We start from the raw sequence: 23264 nt of genomic DNA, 5'->3' as shown, positions 1-23264 counted from the left end.
AATACTTGTAAAATTGACTGAAAATTACTAAAAAGCATGAGATAAATATAATTTTTAGATGAATTTCACTAGATTTATTTCACTTGCAGCAATGATATAAGAATTCATTTAGTGGCGTTCGATCTGATAAAAATAGCGGTGTAATACTTTCATGATGTATTTATATAACATGGAAGATTCACAAGCACACCGATATAAACGTTATGTTTCCGTTTCCGGTTGATTTTAACGTGGAAAAACTTTGTTTATATTGATATTTTTGATTTAATACATCAAATTGACTTAATAGAGTAATTGTGAAATAAAGATAAAATGGGTTCTTCGAAAAAACACAAAGAGAAAGATCGGGAGCACAAAAAGAAGCGAAAACACCGTTCCCGGTCCAGAGAAAGGTCTCGTTCCAAAGAACGTGAAGTAAAAAGACGACATAGAGGGAGAGACGATGACAGATATTATGAACAACATCCAGAAGGATTCGACAGGGAAGAAGGAGAAATTGAAGATAATAATCCAGCTTTGAAACCTGAACCTACTGGTAGGTATTCCCAAGTCACCTCGGTCCCAAGTCGGATTTTTTTAGGATTTTGGGAGTTCACATAACCCATACGAATCCGGGTCATCTCGGCCCTAAAACGTACTCGGCCCCCGAGTCAGCTCGGCCCTATTCCAACTCGGCACGGGTCAACTCGGCCCACTTTTCAATTAATAATATTTAGGTTTGTGTTATCACTATTTATTGTAATTATTGTAATAATTTATAATCCATGGATTGACAGTTTCCGAACTAGCAGCAGACAGGCTTTCTTATCAGTAGAATAGTGAGTAAAGATAACTGATTGCGTATCTCACTGTATTTCTGACTCGTGGTAGGTTTAACCGTAAATTTAAATACCTTCAGTGTCCAACTAACTCATTCATTCAAATTTGATTAGTGGCCACCTGCAATTAATTAGAAGCTTATGATATTTAAAAGTGAACACCTTTTTGGTTCTTATTTTTTGAATAGTACTTTTAATACAAACAAAATGCATCTAAGGAAACACATTTTCATTATATCTATATTAATTTTATCGAATCTGCAAGACAAATAAATAACTTTTTTTTCTAAATATACTTTATTTCCGTAGAAGTAGATCTACAATGTAAAATTATATAATAATAAGATATTTCTCATTATTCATTTACCTTAACAACATGCAAAGCAAAGTTAATACGTTATGTATATTTTTGTAAAGTGGGCCGAGTTGACCCGTGCCGAGTTGACCCATGCCGAGTTGGTATAGGGCCGAGTTGACTCTTTTCCAACCCATACCAATAGAATGAATTACAGTCAACCCGGCCCCAAGTCAACCAGGCCCCAAGTCAGCCCGGTCCCAAATTGGTTGACCCGGCCCCAAACCAATTTTATTTCTGGTCAACCCGGCCCCATTTTTTTATTATTTATTTTGCTTTAAAATGTAAACACTTATCAAGAAATAAGATAAAAATTAACAACAAAAACAAAAGTTCAATGATGTTATCTTTTATTATTTATTTTATATATTCATTGTACATAGTGCTTAGACATATTTAGGGATATACTGTAAAAAGATCAAACTTCTGATAGTACTTTATCAGTTGATGAATAGTGTTTTTATTCAAAATAGCACGTTTAAAGAAAAAGATGTTAAATTAGGGAAACTAAACTTTTTTTTGACATATCATGGAAAAGAAACCTTAATGTGTTAATTTAATTAACAATAATAATGATATGATCAATTATATTAGATTAAACGCAAAACACTATCAATTTTCCAAACACTTAGTAATATTCCAATACTTTTTACACAGTAAATATTCTTTGAATATAAGTTAATAAAAAACGAAACAAATAATATGAAATTAGGCAAAGCCTATGAACGGGGAAGTCGTTAAAAAAATCATTTCATTCTTTCCGTTTTAAAGGTGTCATTCGGTATTATATGTACCCACTTCCGTTTTCACTCGGAACACTCGACGATTATTATTAATCCGAAAAGTTGAGATATGTTACGTTATCAGAATACACCGCCTTTTATCATTGAGTTACATTGTAAATGGCGGCGCCTATCTAGAACTGACACTGAAAATTTTATTGATAGGTATAGAACTCTATATATTTTTTAATTGTTTTTTATTTGAATTTTCTTTTAAATATACACGTGTAGTCTATAGCCGGGCAAGCCAAAGCCCGGGCCCGCAAAGCGGGCCCGGACTTTGACTTCCCCGTATTAATTATAATGATGAGCATATTCAATAAAAACATTCAAATGAATTGAAAAAATATTGTTGGAAACTATATTTATTTAAACCTTTTAACTCGAAATTCTATGCATTTCTTCCTAATTATCGCATTAACACTCACGAAACCATCTTTTATTTACATGGAATAAAGACATGAAAGATACTACCAACTTATTAAAAGGATTTGTTTTCACAGCTATACCTTTTTGGTTAATTGATTGCTTTAAACTGTTTGATTATCACATCTGAATTAAATAATGCTGATGTACATATAATTGTTGATGTTATATAATAATTCATCATCAATATTGCGTATTAAAGACTTAATCGGCGCAATTAAATTTACCGACAAATACAGGGCTCGAGCTACTGGGCGATTCGGGCGAAATAGTCGCCGAATTCCGCCTGACTTCGCCGACATCCTACATGAAAGCGAAGATGAAGTCGCCCGATTTTTATTGATCCCATTATTGAAAAATAACCCAAAATAACTGTTGAATAAAATAACATGTTGTGTGTTTTGCTTTGTTTACCCCTCGCCGCCGGAAAAAAGGGGGACTGTAGGCATTCTCAATAACGCGAAACGTCCATTAATCTGTTTGGTTTTACCAACTGTCGATGGGTCAGGCAATTAGGTCTAACTGTATTTTTTGAAAATGTTCAGGAAGAAAAAAACTGTTTTATTCAAAAATACTTTATTATATTAAAAATTTTTTTTTTGCTATGTTAACATTAATTATAATTTAAGAAAATAAATCCATTTATATAATATTTTTTATTAAAGTTTACAAATTTGTATTTAAGAGTTAGACCTTTATTGCACTAAAATTTTCTGAGGAAATACAAGATTAAACTTGAGTTAGATAAAATTTCCCTCTTTTGCAATTTGGAAAAAGTGGGTAAAAATTTTTAAAGTTGCCCTTTTTTTATTTTAAATTTATTCTGATATAAATTTGAAAAAAAATTGTTTTTTTTAAATTTTTAAACATTGTTTAAAATTTTTTGAAAGGGCGGGGAGAAAAACTTTACAAAGACAAAACCCTTTTAATATTTTTTTTAAAAATATTTTGGGTAGTGACTTTAGATGAAAGTAAAAATTTTTTTTTTTAAAAATTTTCTTTTTTTTTTTAAAAAATTTTTTTTTTTTTGGGGGGGGTTTTTCGTTTTATTTAAAGATTTTTTTTCCCAGTTATTGTGCAAAAAATTTTTAAATTTCCCTAAAAAAAAATTTGAAAAACAGTTTTAAATTCAAAAATAGTGTTATGAACAGTTTTTCATAAACAATAAATGACTGAAATCTAGGTATATATTTTTATATATCAAATTTTTAAAACAGGGTTAAAACGTAATTTTTCTAAAAAACCCCACATTTGTAAAAAGAAGAAATTTTTTTTTTTCAATGCCCAATTTTACCACCTTGGTCAAAAATTTGGTTTGTGTTTTCCGATATTACTTTTTATCCCGCTAAATTTTAAGAATTTAATGTTTTATTGGCCCTTTTTTTATATATAATCATTTATAAATAAAAAATTTTTCAAAAATAAACCCGCTTTTTGCCCAAATGTTTTAAAATTAATTATTTTGTATTTATTTTTCTCAACTGTTTTAGGTATTTTTTAAACGTGAAATGTTCAAATTTTTTGAATGTTTTGCTAAAAAAACTGGGGCAATCTTAAGAAAAAGTGTTTCTTTTATATTTTAAAATCTTTTACCTCTAAATTTTGCCAAAAAAACAGGGGGTTGTAAAAAAATTTTTGAGAAAAAAAGTAAGGGCCCAGTAAACCCCTTCGGGTATTAATAGAAAAAAGTATTTTTTACCCACTTTAAATATAATTCAAAAATCTTTTTTGAAAAATTTTAAGATGTGTTTTAAAACCCCATTTTGCAACCCCCTTTACTCATTAGATATGAAAAGGCGAACCCCTTGAAAGCCCCATGTACACCCCTTTTAGATTGGCAAAATTTTAAAATTCCCTTTGGATAAATGTTTAAATTTTGTCTTCCTGATCCCAAAAAGCAGTTGATATTTAATTACATTTTTAATTTCATTAAATTTGATAGGAAAAATTTTATTGGTTTTTAGATCTAAAATAAAACTTTTTTTAAAAAACTTTAGTTTTTCTGCCAAAAAATTTTAAAAGGTTTTTGACATTGATCTCAAAAAATTTTAAATGGGGGCGTGTGATTTTTAAAAAATTGTCAGAATACAAAGAATTTGAAAAGGTATATAAAAATTTTATTTTTTGTTTTTTTTGGGACATATCACATCAGACAAAAAGTTTATTGTATCAAAATGTTTTTATTTTTCCCACCCCCCCAAAATTTTGATAAAACCGGTTTGGGCCCCCGATACTTTAAAAAATTCCACGGAATGAAGCCCCCCCCAAAGCTGGACCTCTGCTCAACCCATTCCCAGTTTTCCAAACCGCCCAAAATCGTAATGATCGTAACCCGAAAATTTTGGGGGAAAGTTGCCTATTTTTCAATTTTGTAACACTAATGGGACACCAAAATTTAATTTTTAACATCTATATATTTATAGGTTATGTGAACCCCGTGAAATGGTTGAATAACTACCCGGGAACAATGTGTGTGTTTCAGAGATCGGGGTTAGCATTTCTATTTATTCTGGACAATAGATCAGCAGGGGTTTCAAATTTTGCATGGGAAAATCCGGTGGGAAATTTCGAGATATGTTTTAAAAAGTTTTCGGGTAATTTCATGTTACCAAAGATGAAACCCGGGGACCAAACTGATTGTTACACGTTTTAAAATTCTCGATCATGGGATTTCTACTCGATCCCCGTTTGTTTTTGTGGGTTATCTACACGATTTTTTTACATGTCAAAAAATTGGGGTTGGGAAACCCCAAAGCATTAGCAAACCTTTAAAAACCGCCCGACCACCCCCAAAATCACGCATGCAGCCCGAGTAGATGGACCCGATCGCTTGATCGTGTTATGGAGTTGATTGATTGGGGTGAGAACAACAAATATTTTAAGTTTTGTAAAGAGTTGGGGTTTTTTTGCACATTTTGAGTATTTTCCATTTTTATTGGGAGTTCAATTTTTGAAAAAAGTTTAGTATAATTTTTACTTGATTAAAGAGAGTTTACAGAGAGTAATAATTTGAAAAAAAAAGCCAAAAAAACCCCCCAAAAAAACCCCCTGAAATTTTTCATTTTTGGTTACGGGGAAAGTTTTGATTTTGGCCCTTTGGGAAAAAAAATTTTTTAAAATTTTTCTACCCCTTTTACATTATTTACACAGAACAAATTTTAAATATGAACCAAAGGGGAAAAAACAAAAATTTAGGAAAATCTCGGGCAATGTTTTTAAAAAAAGGGTTTAAACTAAAAAAAAATAAATTTTTTAAAAAAGGGGTATTATAGGTTTTTGAATTACTCCCTGTAACACGTGTTTTTTCCCCTTTTTTTTTAAAATGTGTGAAAGAAAATTTTCCCTATTTGTACAAAAATAAATAGTTTAACGGGACTTTTTTGTTAATCAAAAAATTTCAGTATGAGTATAAATTTAAATAAATTTTCCCAAAGACAAAAAAAAGTTTGTGAAAAACTAAATATTTTTAATTTTTTTAAGTTTTTGTTACATGATGAGGGCTTTGGGCTAAAAATTTTGCGGATTAAACAAAGCATGAAGAGGCAAAAAAATTTTTTATTTGTTTTCATAAATTTCCTTTTTCTTTTATAAAATTTTCCAAGGGGAAAATGCTATTTTTTCCCCTTGTACCGGGAAAGTAAAAATTTTAAAGGTCAATAAAAACCCCTTTTTTGGGGAAAATGTGATTATTTTTACTCGCTAAGGACAAACTCAAGTTTACCTAATTTTTTTTTTTGCATGACGGAATTGAACTACCTGGTAGATCTTATTTTTTAAATGGTAAAATAAAAAAGCAAAAAAGCAAAATTTTCCTAAACTTTTTCACAGAATGTGTATTTTTGCCTTACATTATCAAAATATGATAAAAAAGTGATTTTGGTAAAAATGTATTAGACCAGTATTGCGCGAGCCATCATGTCATAAAAGTCTAAAATTAACAGAGCTCGAGGAAACAATTAGACTCCCCCAGGCGGTTCCCGTACGTGCGAGAAACAATCGTAATTCACGTTTCAATCGAAGGCGAAATTTTAACCACATCATTTAATCGCTAACATACCAGTAACAATTTATTTATGATGCGGATCAAAGCAATTAAAATTTTCATACGAATGATTGTCGAATTAAGAGGGACCGCTCGAGATATAACTTACGGGTAATTTTAAAAATGAAAGTTATGTAACTTTATTTTTGCGCGAGTTAAAATTTGTAAAATGACGGCGTATTACCGTGTATTTATTTTCAAGTAGTTAAAGTAAAAACCCTTTCTTTCTTATCTACTTTATTTTCTTTTCAACAAAAGGAAAATGAATATAATGTCCGCCAAAACTTTTTAATAGTAAATAAAGGAAAAAAACTGTTAATCCCCCATTTATATGATCCTGATGGGGAAACAACTATGGCTTTTTATCTTCATTTAAAGCAATGGTTCATTACATTTTACTATTCTTATTATTTTTTTCAAATACTTTTAAAATTAAAAATTTAAAATTCTGTTGTAAAAACCAAAACCAAAATTTATTTTAAAATAAGACATGAGTCAAAGAAATTTCAAAAACTACAACAAAAACGTAAAAAGATCTTTCCTCATTCCCTAAAGTCTCCCACTTCTCCCCAAGCAGTGGAGGGAGAAGTGACTTCTCCCTAAATTTTGAACCTAGCTTGAGCCCCTGAAATTATATTTTGGCGCGGAATGACCAATTTTTGGGGGCCGCACTGACCAATTTTGGGCCGGGTTGTTTGACCAAATAAACAATACCGTGGGGGCCGGATTGACCAATTTTGGGGCCGGGTTGACCAATTTTTGAGACCGGCGTTGACTTGGGGCCGGGATGACTTGGGGCCGGGTTGACTTGTTTACGGAATAGAATACACCCAATAAAGACATGATTTCAATTTGAACTAGGTAATAACCGGGTATATCGAGTGAAAAAAATACGGTTGTTTCCCTTTACTATCCGAGTAAAAATTGGGTATCTCATACGCTAAAAACAATACAAATTAGGCATTTTTTAGGCTGTTTGTTGTGATTAAATGTCCGATTTTAAAAATTATTACATCAATGGAAAGCTTGGGATCTTAGCTTTGTCACAGTATATAATTTTACATATCTTTTGACACCAAAGTATTTAAAGTTAACTGTTAAACCTACCATATGTCAGCCCATTTTACATACGATTTATATAGTGAGATATGCAACCGGTTATCTTTACTCGAAAAGCTACTGATAAGAAAAGCCTGTCATCTGCTAGTTGGGGAAAGTGTTTATCGGTGTATTGGGAATTTCAGCGGTTTTGTTTTTTAAAAATTGGAAAAAAATGCATGATTGAAATTTTTCAGTGATTAAATGAATGCAAACAATCACTGTCTAGGATGGCATCTTCAAACATTTAAGCACTACGATGCTGTCCGGTAATCTTGCGCACCTAAGCACTTATCGGCTAATTTTTTACGATTCAAATAAATACAAAAAAATCATAATTATTTTCCTATTTGCAAAAATCTTAAAGACATATAATAACACAAATATTTTTTGGAAATAACTCATTGAACTGCAAGAGTGCAACAATTTAAACACTCAACACCGTGTTTAATCCCAACATTCAATTGTCCGGTGATCTTGCGCATGTGTTATGAATGACGTCACGGTAGCTCGTTTTTATAGTATGGTGTCCCAGTAGTACTATCAATATAAAGATTGTGAGTCCAGTTAATGAAAAGTTAATTTAAACTGTTCAAACAAAACTGTAACACAAACTTATTTACATCAAGGGTTTGTTATTTTACTGTTCACTACTACACCCGGGACGCAAACTAGTCAAATCGGCCCCAAGTCAGATCGGCCCCAAGTCTGATCGGCCCCAAAATTAGTCAATTCGGCCTCAAAATTAGTCAAATCGGCCACACAACAATTTTAAAAGTCAAATCGGCCCCAAAACTAGTCAAATCGGCCCCAAAACTAGTCAAATAGGCCTCACAACTAGTCAAATCTGCCCTAAAGTTATTTTTATGAAAAATCCTATTTTGGTTAAAATAATGTTATTTGCCAAAAATTACAAGGTTATTAACTGAGAATTGTACTTTAACATAAATGTACCAATTAAAAATAATTCATTACAAAATTGAGACAGTTTTGATGCTAGTGATAATTGTTATTAATGTAATTATGCAGGTGTGCTATGGTTGTTGATTGATTTCTACATATAATTACAATTAACTATCTCAACATTTAAAGGTCGGTCTATGTTTTGAAGATAAATAATTATGTGAAAAACAAACAATTATCACGTGTCTTTAATCAATTCAGTCATTGTCTCAAATAATCATGCATTGAATTCGGCTTTTTTAACAAACAATTTTGCGTGAAGTGAATTTAATCAGTTATGTATAAAAAGGTTGATTTTTTTAGCAACAGTCAAAAATGTATTTTACTAATTTTCTAAATGCATTTTTTTAATAGAGTAGTTTTTAATTTAAATTATAGTTTATTGATAATAATAAATAGAGATGCAATGCTACTGGATTAACGAATGATTGATGCAATTAACGATAATTAAGTGTGAACAACGTGCTACCTGATTAAACGTGACGGTACAAAATTATGTGATGTTCAAACTTAATTTGATTTGTCGCACATGAGTGGATATAGGAACACGCAGACAATATAGATATCATATATGAATGTATAATTTGATATTTAATTGATGACCATCATATATAAACGAATACGAATACGAAACGTAAATTCTCAAACTGTCCCTTTAAAAAATCGGTATATAATTATGTGAATATAACTGCTTGAATTTATTATATCATGATTTCTTGGTGCATGCATTATAATAAATATACATGTATATGTATGTTGAGATGATGGGTATTATGCCCCAGTCAGAAATAAAGTATATGTTCTGTTCTGTTATGGTAATTTTGTCCGAAAAATACTTATTTTTAGAGATATCCATCCAATTAAAGGGTGAGACGTTTAATCAGGTAGCATGTTGTTCACACTTTAAATTAGCTGTTTATTAGTTACACGTGTCCGACACATCTGGATAAATTATATATTTAATCAATCTAAATTTAATTTCTTTAAATTAAAAAACTATAAAAGAACTATAAAAGAAATTATATCACCAACAACTTAAGACGTCCGCGTTTTAGACTGTGGTGTCTTTAAGGTGACAACGGAGTCAATTATCACTGAAAATACCTAAAATGAGATTTTTTGCTAAGTAGATTTATCAACCTTTTCTGAACACATTCGTGATTTAATTTTGGAAGCAGTTAGTCCAAAAAATGTGTTTTTAAACCAGGGTTTTACGGGACGCAGAATTCTGCGTCCCTATACGCATAAATTTTGACATGTACGCATATAAGTTATCTACTTGCGTCCAAGTGTACGCACAAAAATAATCCTAGACAATCGATATTATTGTTTCTGACCCGACATGCTTTTATCTCTTTCTTCTCGAAGCTCACAAAATTCCATTTTAATCTAATACAGCGTGCAGAAAATGCTTGCATTTGTTTATTTCGGAAGTTAACATAATTGAAATTTACTGCGCATGCTATTTGCAAGTGCCCGCTGCAGAAACTGATGACGTTTATCGTGCAAGCTACAGTAACTGATGACGCTTACCGTAAAATCTATTTTAGGTACCCGTTTTTGGTTTTTCTGTTGCTATATTTAGACAGACTATTTATAACAAGCAATTACTATTGGTTAGCGTGTCCAAAATGTCGATCTACCAGTTTGGCGAATGTATTTTGTACATGAACGGCAATAATAAAAAAGTAGTGCTTTTTGCAAACCTATTTTCATGTAGTGTTAAAGAAATTAAGTTACTGGGTATGTTATTATCGTTGGTGTTATAAATATAATGGTTTCAGCGAACTTAACTTATGAGGAGGTGCAAAAGCGGTTTGTCAGCCTTTTTGTATGATATTTATAAAAACGCAACATATTTAGCTGACTGGTCTGTAAAGATATCTATTGTGTGTTTACTAGTTCAGCTAAAATATTTACAAATAGATCAGTACAAATTTTCAGTCTGTTGGTGTAATCACCTTATCAATAACAAAATATGCTACTAAAACTTGACATTCCAGCCACTCAAAGACTTAAATAAGCCTTGGAAATAGCACATGATATTATTGTAAAGGGCTATAAAAAACCTAGAGATAAAAGATATTGAAATCATACTTCTTATGAAAACAGTACAATATACATGCATATTTCTCACAGGTAAGTGATTTTATGCAAAATAGAGTGGTCTTCATAGTCTTTTATAGTGAATATAATTCTGGACCCCTAAAACTCAGGCCTGGACCTCTACTTTTCTAGGCTGTGCATCCACTGGACCCCTAAAATTTCAAAGAGATGTAAAACCCTGTAAACGTTTTAAAACGGAACCTATACTATTTGTATCTGCTATTCGCGTAACCTGTCGATTATCGATAACGCTCCGCCCCCTGTTGAGGCATCAATGAGGGAAATCGGTAGTTCCATATATCCGTGAATTACAGGTCCATACTGGTCCATACTTCTCGTAATACATGTATCGTACAACTAACGTACATCTTTTATGAATATCTCAACATTTAGCCTTTTTTATAAATTAAGAAATTGTCGGCCAATGTACGTAACATAATGTATGAAACATAAATAATTAAGCATAGCGGCAAATCGCACGACCACGGGGTTGATTAAAAATGTAGTTGCTAAAATATCCATAATGTGTGAAAATAATTTGTCTGTCCCGTTTATCTGATAGATATTACGTTGAGTTGATAGACTTTTGTACGGATTCAAGGGCTTACTTTACATTCAACCTCGTTTTCTAACAATGTCAAGTAAAACAACAACAAAAACAGACAACATTTTTTTTATGTGAACGCCTATGTGACTTGGGGTAAGGTGTCCCTGACAAATTTCTAAACCATTTTAGATTGTCTAAGGATGATTATTTCTCTATAAATAAAAAAAGATATTAAAAATATATTCTCAGTGAAAATAAATTGTTCGCCAGTAAATCGGACACAGTACTAATAAATCTGGGACAAAGTATGAAATTTATTGTCTATCCCGGTAGAAACTGGATCTCTATGCCGTGCATAGATGATATTCATAATAGAAGTCAAGAAGGCCAGATCATAATGATCGAGTAATACCTTTTATTTCTATTAAAATATGTGAAGCATTATCAATTTGGTGGAAAAAATATATAATATCCCGTTCTTATTTGTACATCTACCATGAACTTTAAAAGGCTGTCAGAAGCTTAGTTTTTTGTTATTTTATTTTATATTTTAACGGAATTTCATACACGAATACACAGGCAGAGTGACACTGGTATAATACAATAATAATGCTGATGATAATAATAATAAACTTCAAAAAGGAAACAATTAAATACCCCGCTAGCGGTGCGCAAATGCATTCCATTTCCCCCCACTGAGTGCCTCAAATTTTACCGATAGTCACGTGACATGTGTGACAGATACCAGACGGACAGTAAATCACGTTAAGAATTGAAGAAATTTCTGCTATAAACTGATATTAATCAGCAGCTTTTTAATTGGTCAGATGTCACTGGGTCATAAAATGTTGTTAGAGTATGTTACCGCAACTTGTGACCCTCTCTGGTGCGATATTTGTGTATTATGCAATTATTTAGCGTGAAACATAGGGGTCCGAGAGAGAACAGCCGATTTATGACACTTCGTTTGATGTGGGTCGGACTAACTTTGAATCGGCATAACTTTTTTAATAATCAAGCAATTAACATGCGGTTTAAAGCACATGAAAGGAAATTCATTTACGGAGGGAACCGTGTCAGGGATTTTTGTTTGCTCAATAGGCGACTTAATTATCTTTAATTACGTAATATGTATGGTGAAAAAAGTCGCATAAAATGTTTGACGTTACGTAATATTTTTTTGAGAAAAGATAGAAAAAATTTGAGACACAGTTCCTTAGATAATATAAGTATGGTTATTTTCCAAAAGTTTGATGACAAAAAATGAAAAAATGACTTTGATATGATGATTTAAAATTTTAGGACTTTTATTCAAAATCAATCATTTACAAAGGCATTTTTTTTCAAATATGTTATTTTTTATGATGATCAACGACATTTAATGCACAAAGATTAAATAAATAACAATTATTACTAAAATAACTTTGTTTAAATGACATTTATGTGAGTACCACGGAAAGTGTCTGTTGTCACCTTAAAGCTGAAGTAATCACATTTAATTAAAAAATGAGTAATTCTACTTACCTTGATTCCATCTCTGTATATAAAATCATAATTAACAAAATTGAAAAAAGTCTTAGTATAATTATAAAAAAATATATATATTAAACTCTTGATAAAAATGACTTCAAATGAATATAATAATTAAATTCGATTGATTATTATATGTTTTGTTCTTGTTTTCTATGTATTCCATTGTTTGTCATTTGGTATTCCCATCCACACGATTGTTTTTTTATCAACATTTAAAAAATAAGAAAATGAATAATGAATTAAGAAAAAAAAATGGGGCCGATCTGACTTGAGGCTGATTTTCACTTGGGGCCGATTTAAAATAAGCCAAAAAGAATCCCTGCAAGTGAATCATGCCCTTGATATTGGGCAATCGGGATAATTTCAAGTCATTTCAACCCCAATATTTTTAGGTCCCAAACTGCTGAAGATGTTTTGACCCCAGACATAACAGCCCTCAGGGCATGACGAATCCACATGTCCGCACCGTGGCTCGTATTTACGAATAGAAACTGACTCCCAACAAGTCTATTTTCCAACAGCTCTCGTCCTCCAGGACAGAATAATTGCAATTACATATAAATATGGGACTTTGGGTTGTTTAATAAACTGTTACAATATACAAGTTTTTCTGAACAAGTATATGGCTAGTCCTATAAATATGTCACTTTGAGATAATAAATTGTTTTATCTAATAATGCAAAAGAATTAGTTCTATTATTGTTAAGGGAATTTGCAAATTAAGACATGGTTAAATGTATGCGTGTTAACCTGGTACTGTTTCATAACGGGTCTGATTCAAAACTTTAATGCCGTAACAGATGCAAGAAAAAAAAGTGGCATATATAAAGTGTTGGAAATCTAAGAAACCTAGAGCTGTCATTGATTAAGTACAAAGCATATCAACAATATATCGAAATTATCGATATTGGATGACAAATATCAACGATACATCGATAATTACCATAATTACTTGTATGTCATTCACTTTCATAACTTCAGTTAAAAACATGTTCTGTTCAGTGTTTTGTTTATAAAAACCCATTGCATGATTTTTTCCAGACCATATTTTTTGGAATTGTTGCTGTGAAATATTTTCGCTATATAACAACAGCATAATAGACATATAGATAACTGCTTCTGTATATGTTTTGGGTGAATTTTCTTCATTTCTTGACATTTAATTTAATTTGTCAAACTTTTTGATTTTTAGCTCACCTGTCACAAAGTGACAGGGTGAGCTTTTGTGATCACTTTTCGTCCGGCGTCCGTCCGTCCGTTTAATTCCATGCAGAACTCTGGTTGCCATGGCAACCAAAAGAAAAAACTTTAAATATCTTCTTTTAAAAAACCATAAGAGCTAGAGCTTAGATATTTGGCATGAAACATCTTCTAGTGAATGTCTACCAAGTTTGTTCAAATAAAAGCCCTGGGGTCAAAATTGACCCCGCCCCAGGGGGTCATAGATTTTCCCTATATGCATATAGTAAAAACTTAAAAAATCTTCTTTTAAAGAACCCAAAGAGCTAGAGCTAAGATATTTAGCATGAAACATCTTCTTATGAGTGTCTACCAAGTTTGTTCAAATAAAAGCTCTGGGGTCAAAACTGGCCCCGCCCCAGGGGGTCATTGATTTTCCCTATATGCGTATAGTAAAAACTTAAAAATCTTCTTTGGAAAAACCCAAATAGCTAGAGTTTATATATTAAGCATGAAACATCTTTAAGTAAATATCTACAAAGTTTGTTAAAATAAACGCCCGGGGGTCAAAACTGGCCCTGCCCCAGGGGTGACATTGTTTTTAACTATATGTGTATAGTAAAAACTTTAAAAATCTTCTTTTAAAAATGCCAATGAGCTAGAACTTAGATGTTTAGCATGAAACATCTTCTTATGGGTGTCTACCAAGTCTGTTCAAATAAACAAATAAAAGCCCTTGGGTAAAAATTGGCCTGGGGTGGGGGGGCCTATATACAGGTGAGCGACCTCAGGGCCATCATGGCCCTCTTGTTTAAAATGTGTATCAATTATTGCTTGACTTAAAAATATCAACAATACATCGATATTGTCTTTATCAATGACAGAGCTCTCTAAAGGAACCTGAAATGATTGTATGACATTCATAATTAATATATTGTTACTATTTCTTTTATTTATTTTCAGGGGCATCTTCAGGTGGTGGTGGTGACATCAGTTTGTCTATTGAGGAGACAAAGTAAGTTTTAGCATTAATGGTTGCTTTTTCTGGGATGGTTTGACAATGTTTTCAACTTTATTTATAGTCATAGTGTAACAGATCATTAATAGAGTAAAAAAAGTTAAAGATGGGTACAGAATACCAGATCTAATAATGATCTATAATTAGATATACTTCCTGTCATGTACCAGTCAGTATATTGCACAATTGGCTGTAAAAATGAGCATGATGCGGAAAAATTGGCAGCAAAGGGCATGTCTAAAATCTAGTCAGATTAAAGTGTGACTGAGGCAGGGTACAAGTCAGATTCTGTTACAACTGAAACAGGTCTTCAAACCAAACCTGACAAACAGTTCTCTTGACAAAGTCTGGTTAAGATATTGTTTAAATATTATTATAGAATGTGTAATGTACATTGATTATAGTCATGATTAAACTTTTATTACCTTTCAGTAAATTGAGGGCAAAACTTGGTTTAAAACCTTTGGAAGTGTCAACAGGAGCACCAGGTTAGAAATAGAATATATTTTAATTATTTGAGCATAACAATACTTTATTGTAAACATTATATCATTTTAATCTATAATTTTTGTAGTTTGACAAAACCTGTTTAATAACAAAATATGTGTTACCTATTGATAAAGTTTTACTATCACATAACATTTTATATTTATGCCCCCACTTCAAAGAAGAGGGGGTATATTGCTTTGCATTTGTCTGTCTGTCGGTCAGTCCGTAGACCAATTGGTTTCTGAGTGATAACTAAAGAACGCTTAGGCCAAGGAACTTTAAACTTGGTACGATAATTGTACATAACCAGTAGATGACCTCTATTGATTTTGGGGTCAAGGGGTCAAAGGTCAAGGTCACATTGACCTTGTACGTAAAAACAGTTTCCGATCAATAACTAAAGAATGCTTAAGTCTAGGAACTTCAAACTTGGTATGATCTTTGGTCATGACCAGTAGATGACCACTATTGATTTTGGGGTCAAGGGGTCAAAGGTCAAGGTCACATAGACCTTGTAGGTTAAAACGGTTTCCAATCAATAACTAAAGAACGCTTATGCCTAGGAACTTCAAACTTGGTATGATCATTGGTCATGACCAGTAGATGACTCCTAATGATTTTGGGGTGAAGAGGTCAAAGGTCAAGGACACATTGACCTTGTAGGTAAAAATGGTTTCCGATCAATAACTAAAGAACACATAGGCCTAGGAACTTTAATCATGGTTTTGATGATTGTTCATGACCAGCAGATGACCCCTATTGTTTTTCGGGTCAAGGGGTCAAAGGTCAAGGTCACATAGACCTTGTAGGTAAAAACAGTTTCCGATCAATAAAACTTAGGCCTAGGAACTTCAAACTTGGTAAAATGATTGCACTTGACCAGAGGATGACCCCTCATGATTTTGGGGTCAATGGGTCAAAGGTCAAGGTCACATTTATCTTGTTGGTAAAAACGGTTGATGATCAATAACTTGATAACCCATGAGCTGTTGGCCCTCAAACTTAGTAAGTGCATTTGACTTGACAATTAGATGACCCCTATTGATTTTAGGGTCAAAGGGTCAAAGGTCAAGGTCAATATTAACCTTGTTTGTGAAAACAGTTTTCAATCAATAACTTGACAAGCCCATAGCTGCTGGCCCTCTTTGTTGGTGCATTGGTCTTGGCCAGTAGATGACCCCTATTGATTTTGGAGTCAGCGGGTTAGTCTCATATTGACATTGTACTTAAAGACAGTGTCTGACCAAAAACTCAACAACTCAAGTTGCCTAGGTTGATATCTTTATATTAAGCTAAAAATGCTTTTCGTATACACATTTGAAGGTCTTATGTAATATAACAACTTAGCTGTCATTAATGAGGCGTACATGATTCATAAAATGTATGCATATATTATTTAATAAGATTTGTAATAACTTTGTCATAAAATTGCTGCACACAACCTATGTGATCACAATGATTATTACCTAGTGACTAGTCATGACCAGTAGATAACCCTTGTTGATTTTTTGTTCACTAGGTCAAAAGTCAGTCATAATAACCTGATCACATGACTAATTGGCTGCCGATAGGGGGCATACATGTTTTACAAACATATCTTGTTCTTTCTTCTTGTGAATATCTCAAGGTCAATGTTTCTACTCTGATGCTTGAAGCTGGAATGTCTCCAAATGACCTTTACAGTTTCAATGTGACTTTAAATCAAACAAACAAACTTATCTTAAGTTGTTATTGTCACTTCTAATGAGGGAATGCTATTTAATACTTTAATTTATTTACATTTCAATAGCTTTCATATAAGATTTAATCTTTATAACTATTTCTTTTTCTATCTTTGTAGATTCAGAGAAAGAATCTTTAAGAGATGCAGTACACAAGCCAGCAGAGAGCTGGACACAGGCTAAAAAGACTGAAAAAATTAAAGACAAATTAGAGAGGTCTAAACAACGGAGAGAAATAAGCAGCAAATTAGAGTAAAACATGTTTTTGTACTACCAGTATCTTATTTGTTATTTGAAACAGCATTGCCATTGTTGTGGACAAAATGAATGAAAAATAGAATTTTGATGTAATAATTTAAACTATTTTTTATTTAAAAGTTTTCTAAGGAATATACAGCTTAAATGCTGAAAAAATATTCATCATTTTTTTGTCTGTGTCTGTGAAAACTTTTTTTCTTTCTTTTTTTTATCTGAACCCAAACATAAAATTTGGTGCTTATGTTTAATATTAACATTAGTTTATATACTTTCTTGATGTGTAAATTTGCTAAGTTATACTATATTAACCCTTTCCCCCATGAGCATATTGTGAAAAATGGCCGTTTTCACTAAAAAGCCTCCTGTTACAAGTTCAAACTGCTATGAAACTATGAAAAATGCTTCAATACTAATCAAACTTGGCACAAATGTTGGCTGGACCATTGCCTTTGTAACGACATGCTCAGTCTTAAATTTCCTGTTACCATGGCAACGAGGGGACATCTCAAAATTGCCAAAAATCACTATTTTGCCTCGATTTTTTCCATCAAAATTTATTTCAAAGTGCTGCAACTTCTCAAGGGATTGAGATAGAGTCAAAGGCTTTTCAGCGTTGGTTACATGTTACATTATGATCGACCTGGGGTCATTTTTAGCCTCTCACAAGTCCAAAATTTTCTTGGCGATGAGGGGGACTCCCCCCCCTTCAAACCCCCCTTACAGAAGGGGGTACATCCCCCATCTGGCAACCCCCTGATGTATCTATTGGATGGGGGGCGGTGCCGAAAAAGTGCTCATTTTTTTTAGCAACATTTCTCAAACGAAAACATGTGTTTGGGGCCCAAATAGGACATTTTTTCACTATTTGAGGCCTAAAAAAAGGGGGGGGGGGTCGAAAGTGCGTTGTTTCGCGTATATATGAGGTAAAGGGTTGAGATAAAGCAGACTGGCAGAATAGTTTCTATCGCAATAAGTTGCCTTTGTGCATCATAACATATGAGTAATTACTTGTGAACAAATTAAGATGATATTTGGTTGAGAAATTCTTACTTGTTTATAAAACTTTAGTTTTGTTTTCTTTGTTATTATGTAATAACTATCTAAAACTTTCTCACTTTGAAAAAAGAGGAATGCCATAAGATAATTTGAATTAATGTTTTTATCTTTGTTGAGGATTATTTTATTACCTATGTATTTTCTACTATATTACCAGTAAGATAAAGACATTAGGAGAGAGTGATTCAGATGAGGATGCTGCAACATGGGTGAGGAAAAACAGAATGAAACAGAGGGAAAAGGACAGAGCAGAAAAAACTGTATGTTTAAGTTTGAACCAAATCTGATTTAGGCTAGTTGAACATATATGTATTTTATTAGGTGAAGACTTATTCATATAAATGGTTTAGAGTACCTAATATCAATAGTTACATTTTTGTCACCATGAAATCTTGTGGACATTCTTTTTATGTCATTTAAATTGAAAATAGTAAACCATTGTGAAATATCTAGATTAAATTAGCACTCTTGGTCTCAAAGATAGGATTCTGCCAAAGAAACTTGAATATTTTATGTTAAAAAGTCTATAATGATTTTGCCTTGCAATGAATAGAATCATAATATTGCCCTCTATGAAAATCTGTCAAGTTATAATTGTTGAACATTGTCGTGGTAAAATGTTTCAGGCTCGTATGTTAGAGGAGATGGATGAAGAATTTGGGATAGGAAATCTTGTAGAAGAAGAATTCAAACAGGATAAAACAAAGGTATGTACAATAATAGATATACATACTCAGGTTTCTTTTTCACATAAAAGTCCTGAATATAGTACTTGATTTGGCAGTGTTTTTTTTCTGGTGTCATTTTTTAATTTATTAGCTCGACTTTTCTATGAAAAGGGGAGCTATCCTACTCGCCCCGGCGTCGGCGTCGGCGTTAGCGTTAGCGTTAGCGTTAGCGTTGGCGTCACACCTTGGTTAAGTTTTTCGTACCACCCCACTTTATTTCAGAAGTATTACAAGTATGGCTTTGAAACTTACCATACTTGTTCACCATCATAACCTCCATCTACAGACAAGAGTACATAACTCTGTCAAGGTTTTTGACAGAATTATGGCCCTTTTTTGACTTAGAAAGTGTATTGAGCTTGGTTAAGTTTTTTGTACCACCTCACTTTATTTCAAAACCATTGGAGGTATTGCTTTTGAAACTGACCATACTTGTTTACCATCACGACCTTCATCAACAGACAAGAGGACATAACTCTGTCAAGGTTTTTGACAGAATTATGTCCCTTTTTGACTTAGAAAATACATTGAATATGGGTAAAATCCACTTATTGCCTTAACCCTTTGAGATATTGCTTTGAAACTTTTAATGCTATTTCACATCATTACCCCCATCTGTACGCAAGAGAAGGTAACTCTGTCAAGGATTTGTTTTAAAAATTAAGGCCTTTTATCGACTTAGAATCTTGGTTAAGTTTTTTGTACCACCTCACTTTTTTTCAAAACCATTGGAGGTATTGCTTTGAAACTGACCATACTTGTTTACCATCACGACCTTCATCAACAGACAAGAGGACATAACTCTGTCAAGGTTTTTGACAGAATTATGCCCCTTTTTGACTTAGAAAATACATTGAATATGGGTAAAATCCACTTATTGCCTTAACCCTTTGAGATATTGCTTTGAAACTTTTAATGCTATTTCGCATCATTACCCCCATCTGTACGCAAGAGAAGGTAACTCTGTCAAGGATTTGTTTTAAAAATTAAGGCCTTTTATCGACTTAGAATCTTGGTTAAGTTTTTAGTACCAGTCCACTTTTTGACTGAACTGTTTGAGATATTAATTTGAAAGTTGGAATACTTGTTTACAATCATGATTCCCAAACATGTCCAGGAGAAGGTAATTCTGTCAAAGATTTTATTTGAATTATGGCCCTTAACTGTCAATGTTTTGTATTATAGGCAAGCACTAAAAAAGTCGAGCGCGCTGTCTTACGGACAGCTCTTGTTAAATTTGTTCTTGAGATTCAGGTAATTAAATAATTGCAATACTTGTAGTATTGTAGTGTTGAATATTGAATACTGCTCAAATCAGTGCTGGGGCATGAGAGATGTAACATTTTATACTGTCATGGAATAACTGAACTGCTTATTTTTGTTTTCATGACTCACTAGGGATCTCATCTTTAAGGATTTTGATGTTACTCTATAATTAGTTTCATACTTATAAGGAATGAAGTATTCTAAATGTGAACATTTCAATTTTTAAACAAAGGTGTTTGTTATTTAATAGGAAAAAAAATGTACATGGATGAATTATTTATCTTAAACATATGCCTGGAAAAAAAACACCCTAAGATATAGCTTTATAATATTATGTTTTTAACTTTTAACTTTTCTGGTCAAAATTGGAAGAAACAACATTGCAAAAGAATCATAATTCACTCATTGAGATTTTTGTAGTTTTACAATTATTAATTATGCTGATTTATTCATATACCATTTATCTATTTAAGCGCTATTCATCCAAAGATTTGAAAGGATTAAAAGTTCAACATGATGTAGGCAGTTTTAAAGAAGGACAGACTGTGATACTTACATTACAAGATAGAGGTATGTAAACTGTCCAGAATTACATTTACATGATCTGTAATCCAAAATATGTGGCCACAAGGAGAATATAGAAGCACTAATGTTAATACATCATGTGATGAATAATGATTTTATTTGAATTTAGTGTTGTTTTACAAGAAGGGGATACTATTGCATATTGAGATATGACACAACTTGTGTTGGTTGTAGTAGTGTTACTCCATTGTGTAAGTGTTAATAGTGTAACAACATGTGTTGGTGGTTATAGTCTAACACAACTTATGTTATTATTATTACAGGTGTGTTGGATGAGGGTGATGAAGCTGAAACATTGGTGAATGTTAATATGATAGATAATGAGAAAGCCAACAAGTTTGTAGAATTGATGAAGAAGAAACCTGATTATAATCCTTATGATGATGCTGAAGAAGATGAATATGGATTGGTAAGTTATATATACATAAAAATTTATAATGATTGGGTTCTGTTTGACTTTCTTATCATTTGTTTGTGTTTTTGACTTTCTTGACTTTTTTTTTGTAAAAAAAGAAAATCAGTATTTTAGTTAGATGGAAATCTGCATTTTCCCATCAAGCCATCATGGATTATGTGCCTGTACCTATTTGTAACTGCCCCACAATCAGTGGTATAAATATTTAACTCTAAAATTTAGGAAAAACATTTTACAACTTACCTGGCATATAACATAAGACTTTTAACCTACTTTCACCCTGTATACCATAAAACATGCCACTGTTTGATTCTAAGAGTACATATGTTTATTGTGACAAAAGCCTCTTCTAGTTTATCATTACAATGTAATATCTACTTTCAGTTTAAACCGAAAGATGTTTTAGCCAAGTATGATGATGAGATAAGAGGAGAGAAGAAGAAAGATTTCCAGCTTGGTGCTAGGGGAACATATAATTCTGAACAAGACAAACAGATGGAGAGAATTACGGCTGAACTCAGGGCACAATCTGTTAGTATAATTACAAAATTAAGATTTCTGCTGTCTGTTTTATTGCGCATTGTCAGTTTGAATAGAATATAGTACATTTTGTTTAAGCAGGATTGCCTTAATTTTGTTTTACTTATTTGCAATTCTTTAATTCAAATCCAGCAAAATTGAATAAAGGTACATGTATAAGCAAGGCATGTTTAAATGTGTAAACATTTTTCTTTAGTTTTGCAAAGCATCATTTAAGCCTGAAGAAGTTTACAAATAATTTCGTAACTGAATCTTTTGTCATTGATAATTTATATGGTAAACCATTTTAATTAGCTGTACATGAGTTAAAAATGACATGTTTATGTGATGATGTTTATGTGATGATTAAGGGATAGACTAAAGTTGTTATATGTTTTCAGCAAACTTTGTCATCTCAATTGACATTGGCATCAGAATATATGACAGCAGAAGAGGCGGTACGTTGAATTTTTGTGAAAATTACTTCATATTTTATTTGCAAATAATAACTTCTACTAAATTGTTTTGCAAGCCAAGCATGCACTTCAACTGTTAGCAAAATTTGTGTATCATTTTAAAATAATTTATTCAATGTTGATTATTTCATTTCAACATAATTTATTCATTTTTAGTTATTACAAATTTTTTGTTCGGATAAAGCCTTTGCATCATGAATTTTTCTATGTGTTAATAAACATACAAGGAATAGAATATTATCATGTTATGATTCATAAAGGTTTCCTAATAAAGTAAAACTTGAATAGTTCCATGAAATACCAGTCTGCTTACTGTCGATATGAATTTTATTGTAAGGTACACTTAAACATTCATTGTTTTTTTTACAGCAAGCTAAGTTTAGGAAAGTGAAGAAAAAAGTCAGGAAAATAAGAAAGAAGAAAATGTTGAAGGCAGATGATCTTCTTCCATTGCCAGATGAAACTTCCATGAACTGATGGTTCAAGGTGATGACGACTTTTTTATATGATATTCTACATTGATATATGCAAATATTTTGCAACTAACAAAACTTTTGTAAATTTGATATTTATTGATTCAGAGCTCTGGCATTTGAATAAATTGGTTTTATATTGGGTTTTCGACAAACTTCTCAGGATTAGTCAGTACCAACCCTAGTTGTGTTTATCTCCGACCTATTTTGGTTAGCTGCAGAAAATGGTCACCATATCTAAAAACAAAAAAACCTTCTCCTGTTTTCACAGGTCAAACAGGGGATTTTGACAAATTTTCACGGGATTGATTAGTATAAACCAAGCTTAGCATATTGCTGGCATGTTCTGCTTCACTGCACAAAATAGCTGCCGGATGTAAAAATATAAAAAAACCTGTCTTGCTTTCACAG

The 23264-nt window shown here is 32.2% G+C and overlaps 1 protein-coding gene across 1 annotated transcript; it reads left to right on the top strand.

The window, feature by feature from the left end:
* Window positions 1-191: 191 nt before the first annotated feature.
* Window positions 192-22857, top strand: LOC132749299 (U4/U6.U5 tri-snRNP-associated protein 1-like). The gene is made up of 11 exons (XM_060739026.1): window positions 192-535; window positions 14813-14864; window positions 15300-15355; window positions 17197-17329; window positions 18549-18651; window positions 19018-19098; window positions 20859-20955; window positions 21234-21379; window positions 21770-21916; window positions 22306-22362; window positions 22750-22857. The coding sequence occupies exons 1-11, from the start codon at window positions 313-315 to the stop codon at window positions 22855-22857; spliced, it is 1203 nt and encodes a 400-aa protein (XP_060595009.1). The 5' UTR covers window positions 192-312.
* Window positions 22858-23264: the final 407 nt, after the last annotated feature.

The sequence above is a fragment of the Ruditapes philippinarum genome, unplaced genomic scaffold (assembly GCF_026571515.1).
Source record: "Ruditapes philippinarum isolate M1 unplaced genomic scaffold, ASM2657151v2 ctg14990_1_1_1_1, whole genome shotgun sequence".
In the NCBI taxonomy this organism is placed as follows: Eukaryota; Metazoa; Mollusca; class Bivalvia; order Venerida; family Veneridae; genus Ruditapes; species Ruditapes philippinarum.
The sequence above is the reverse complement of the archived record's forward strand: the minus strand, read 5'-3'. Positions and strand labels throughout refer to the sequence as shown.

Excerpts from the sequence above, each read along its gene's own strand:
- LOC132749299 (XM_060739026.1), top strand. The coding sequence starts at position 313 with ATGGGTTCTTCGAAAAAACACAAAGAGAAAGATCGGGAGCACAAAAAG. Across the intron at positions 14,865-15,299 it reads TTGTCTATTGAGGAGACAAA|TAAATTGAGGGCAAAACTTG; the intron begins GTAAGTTTTAGC and ends ATTACCTTTCAG. Across the intron at positions 21,917-22,305 it reads CTGAACTCAGGGCACAATCT|CAAACTTTGTCATCTCAATT; the intron begins GTTAGTATAATT and ends ATATGTTTTCAG.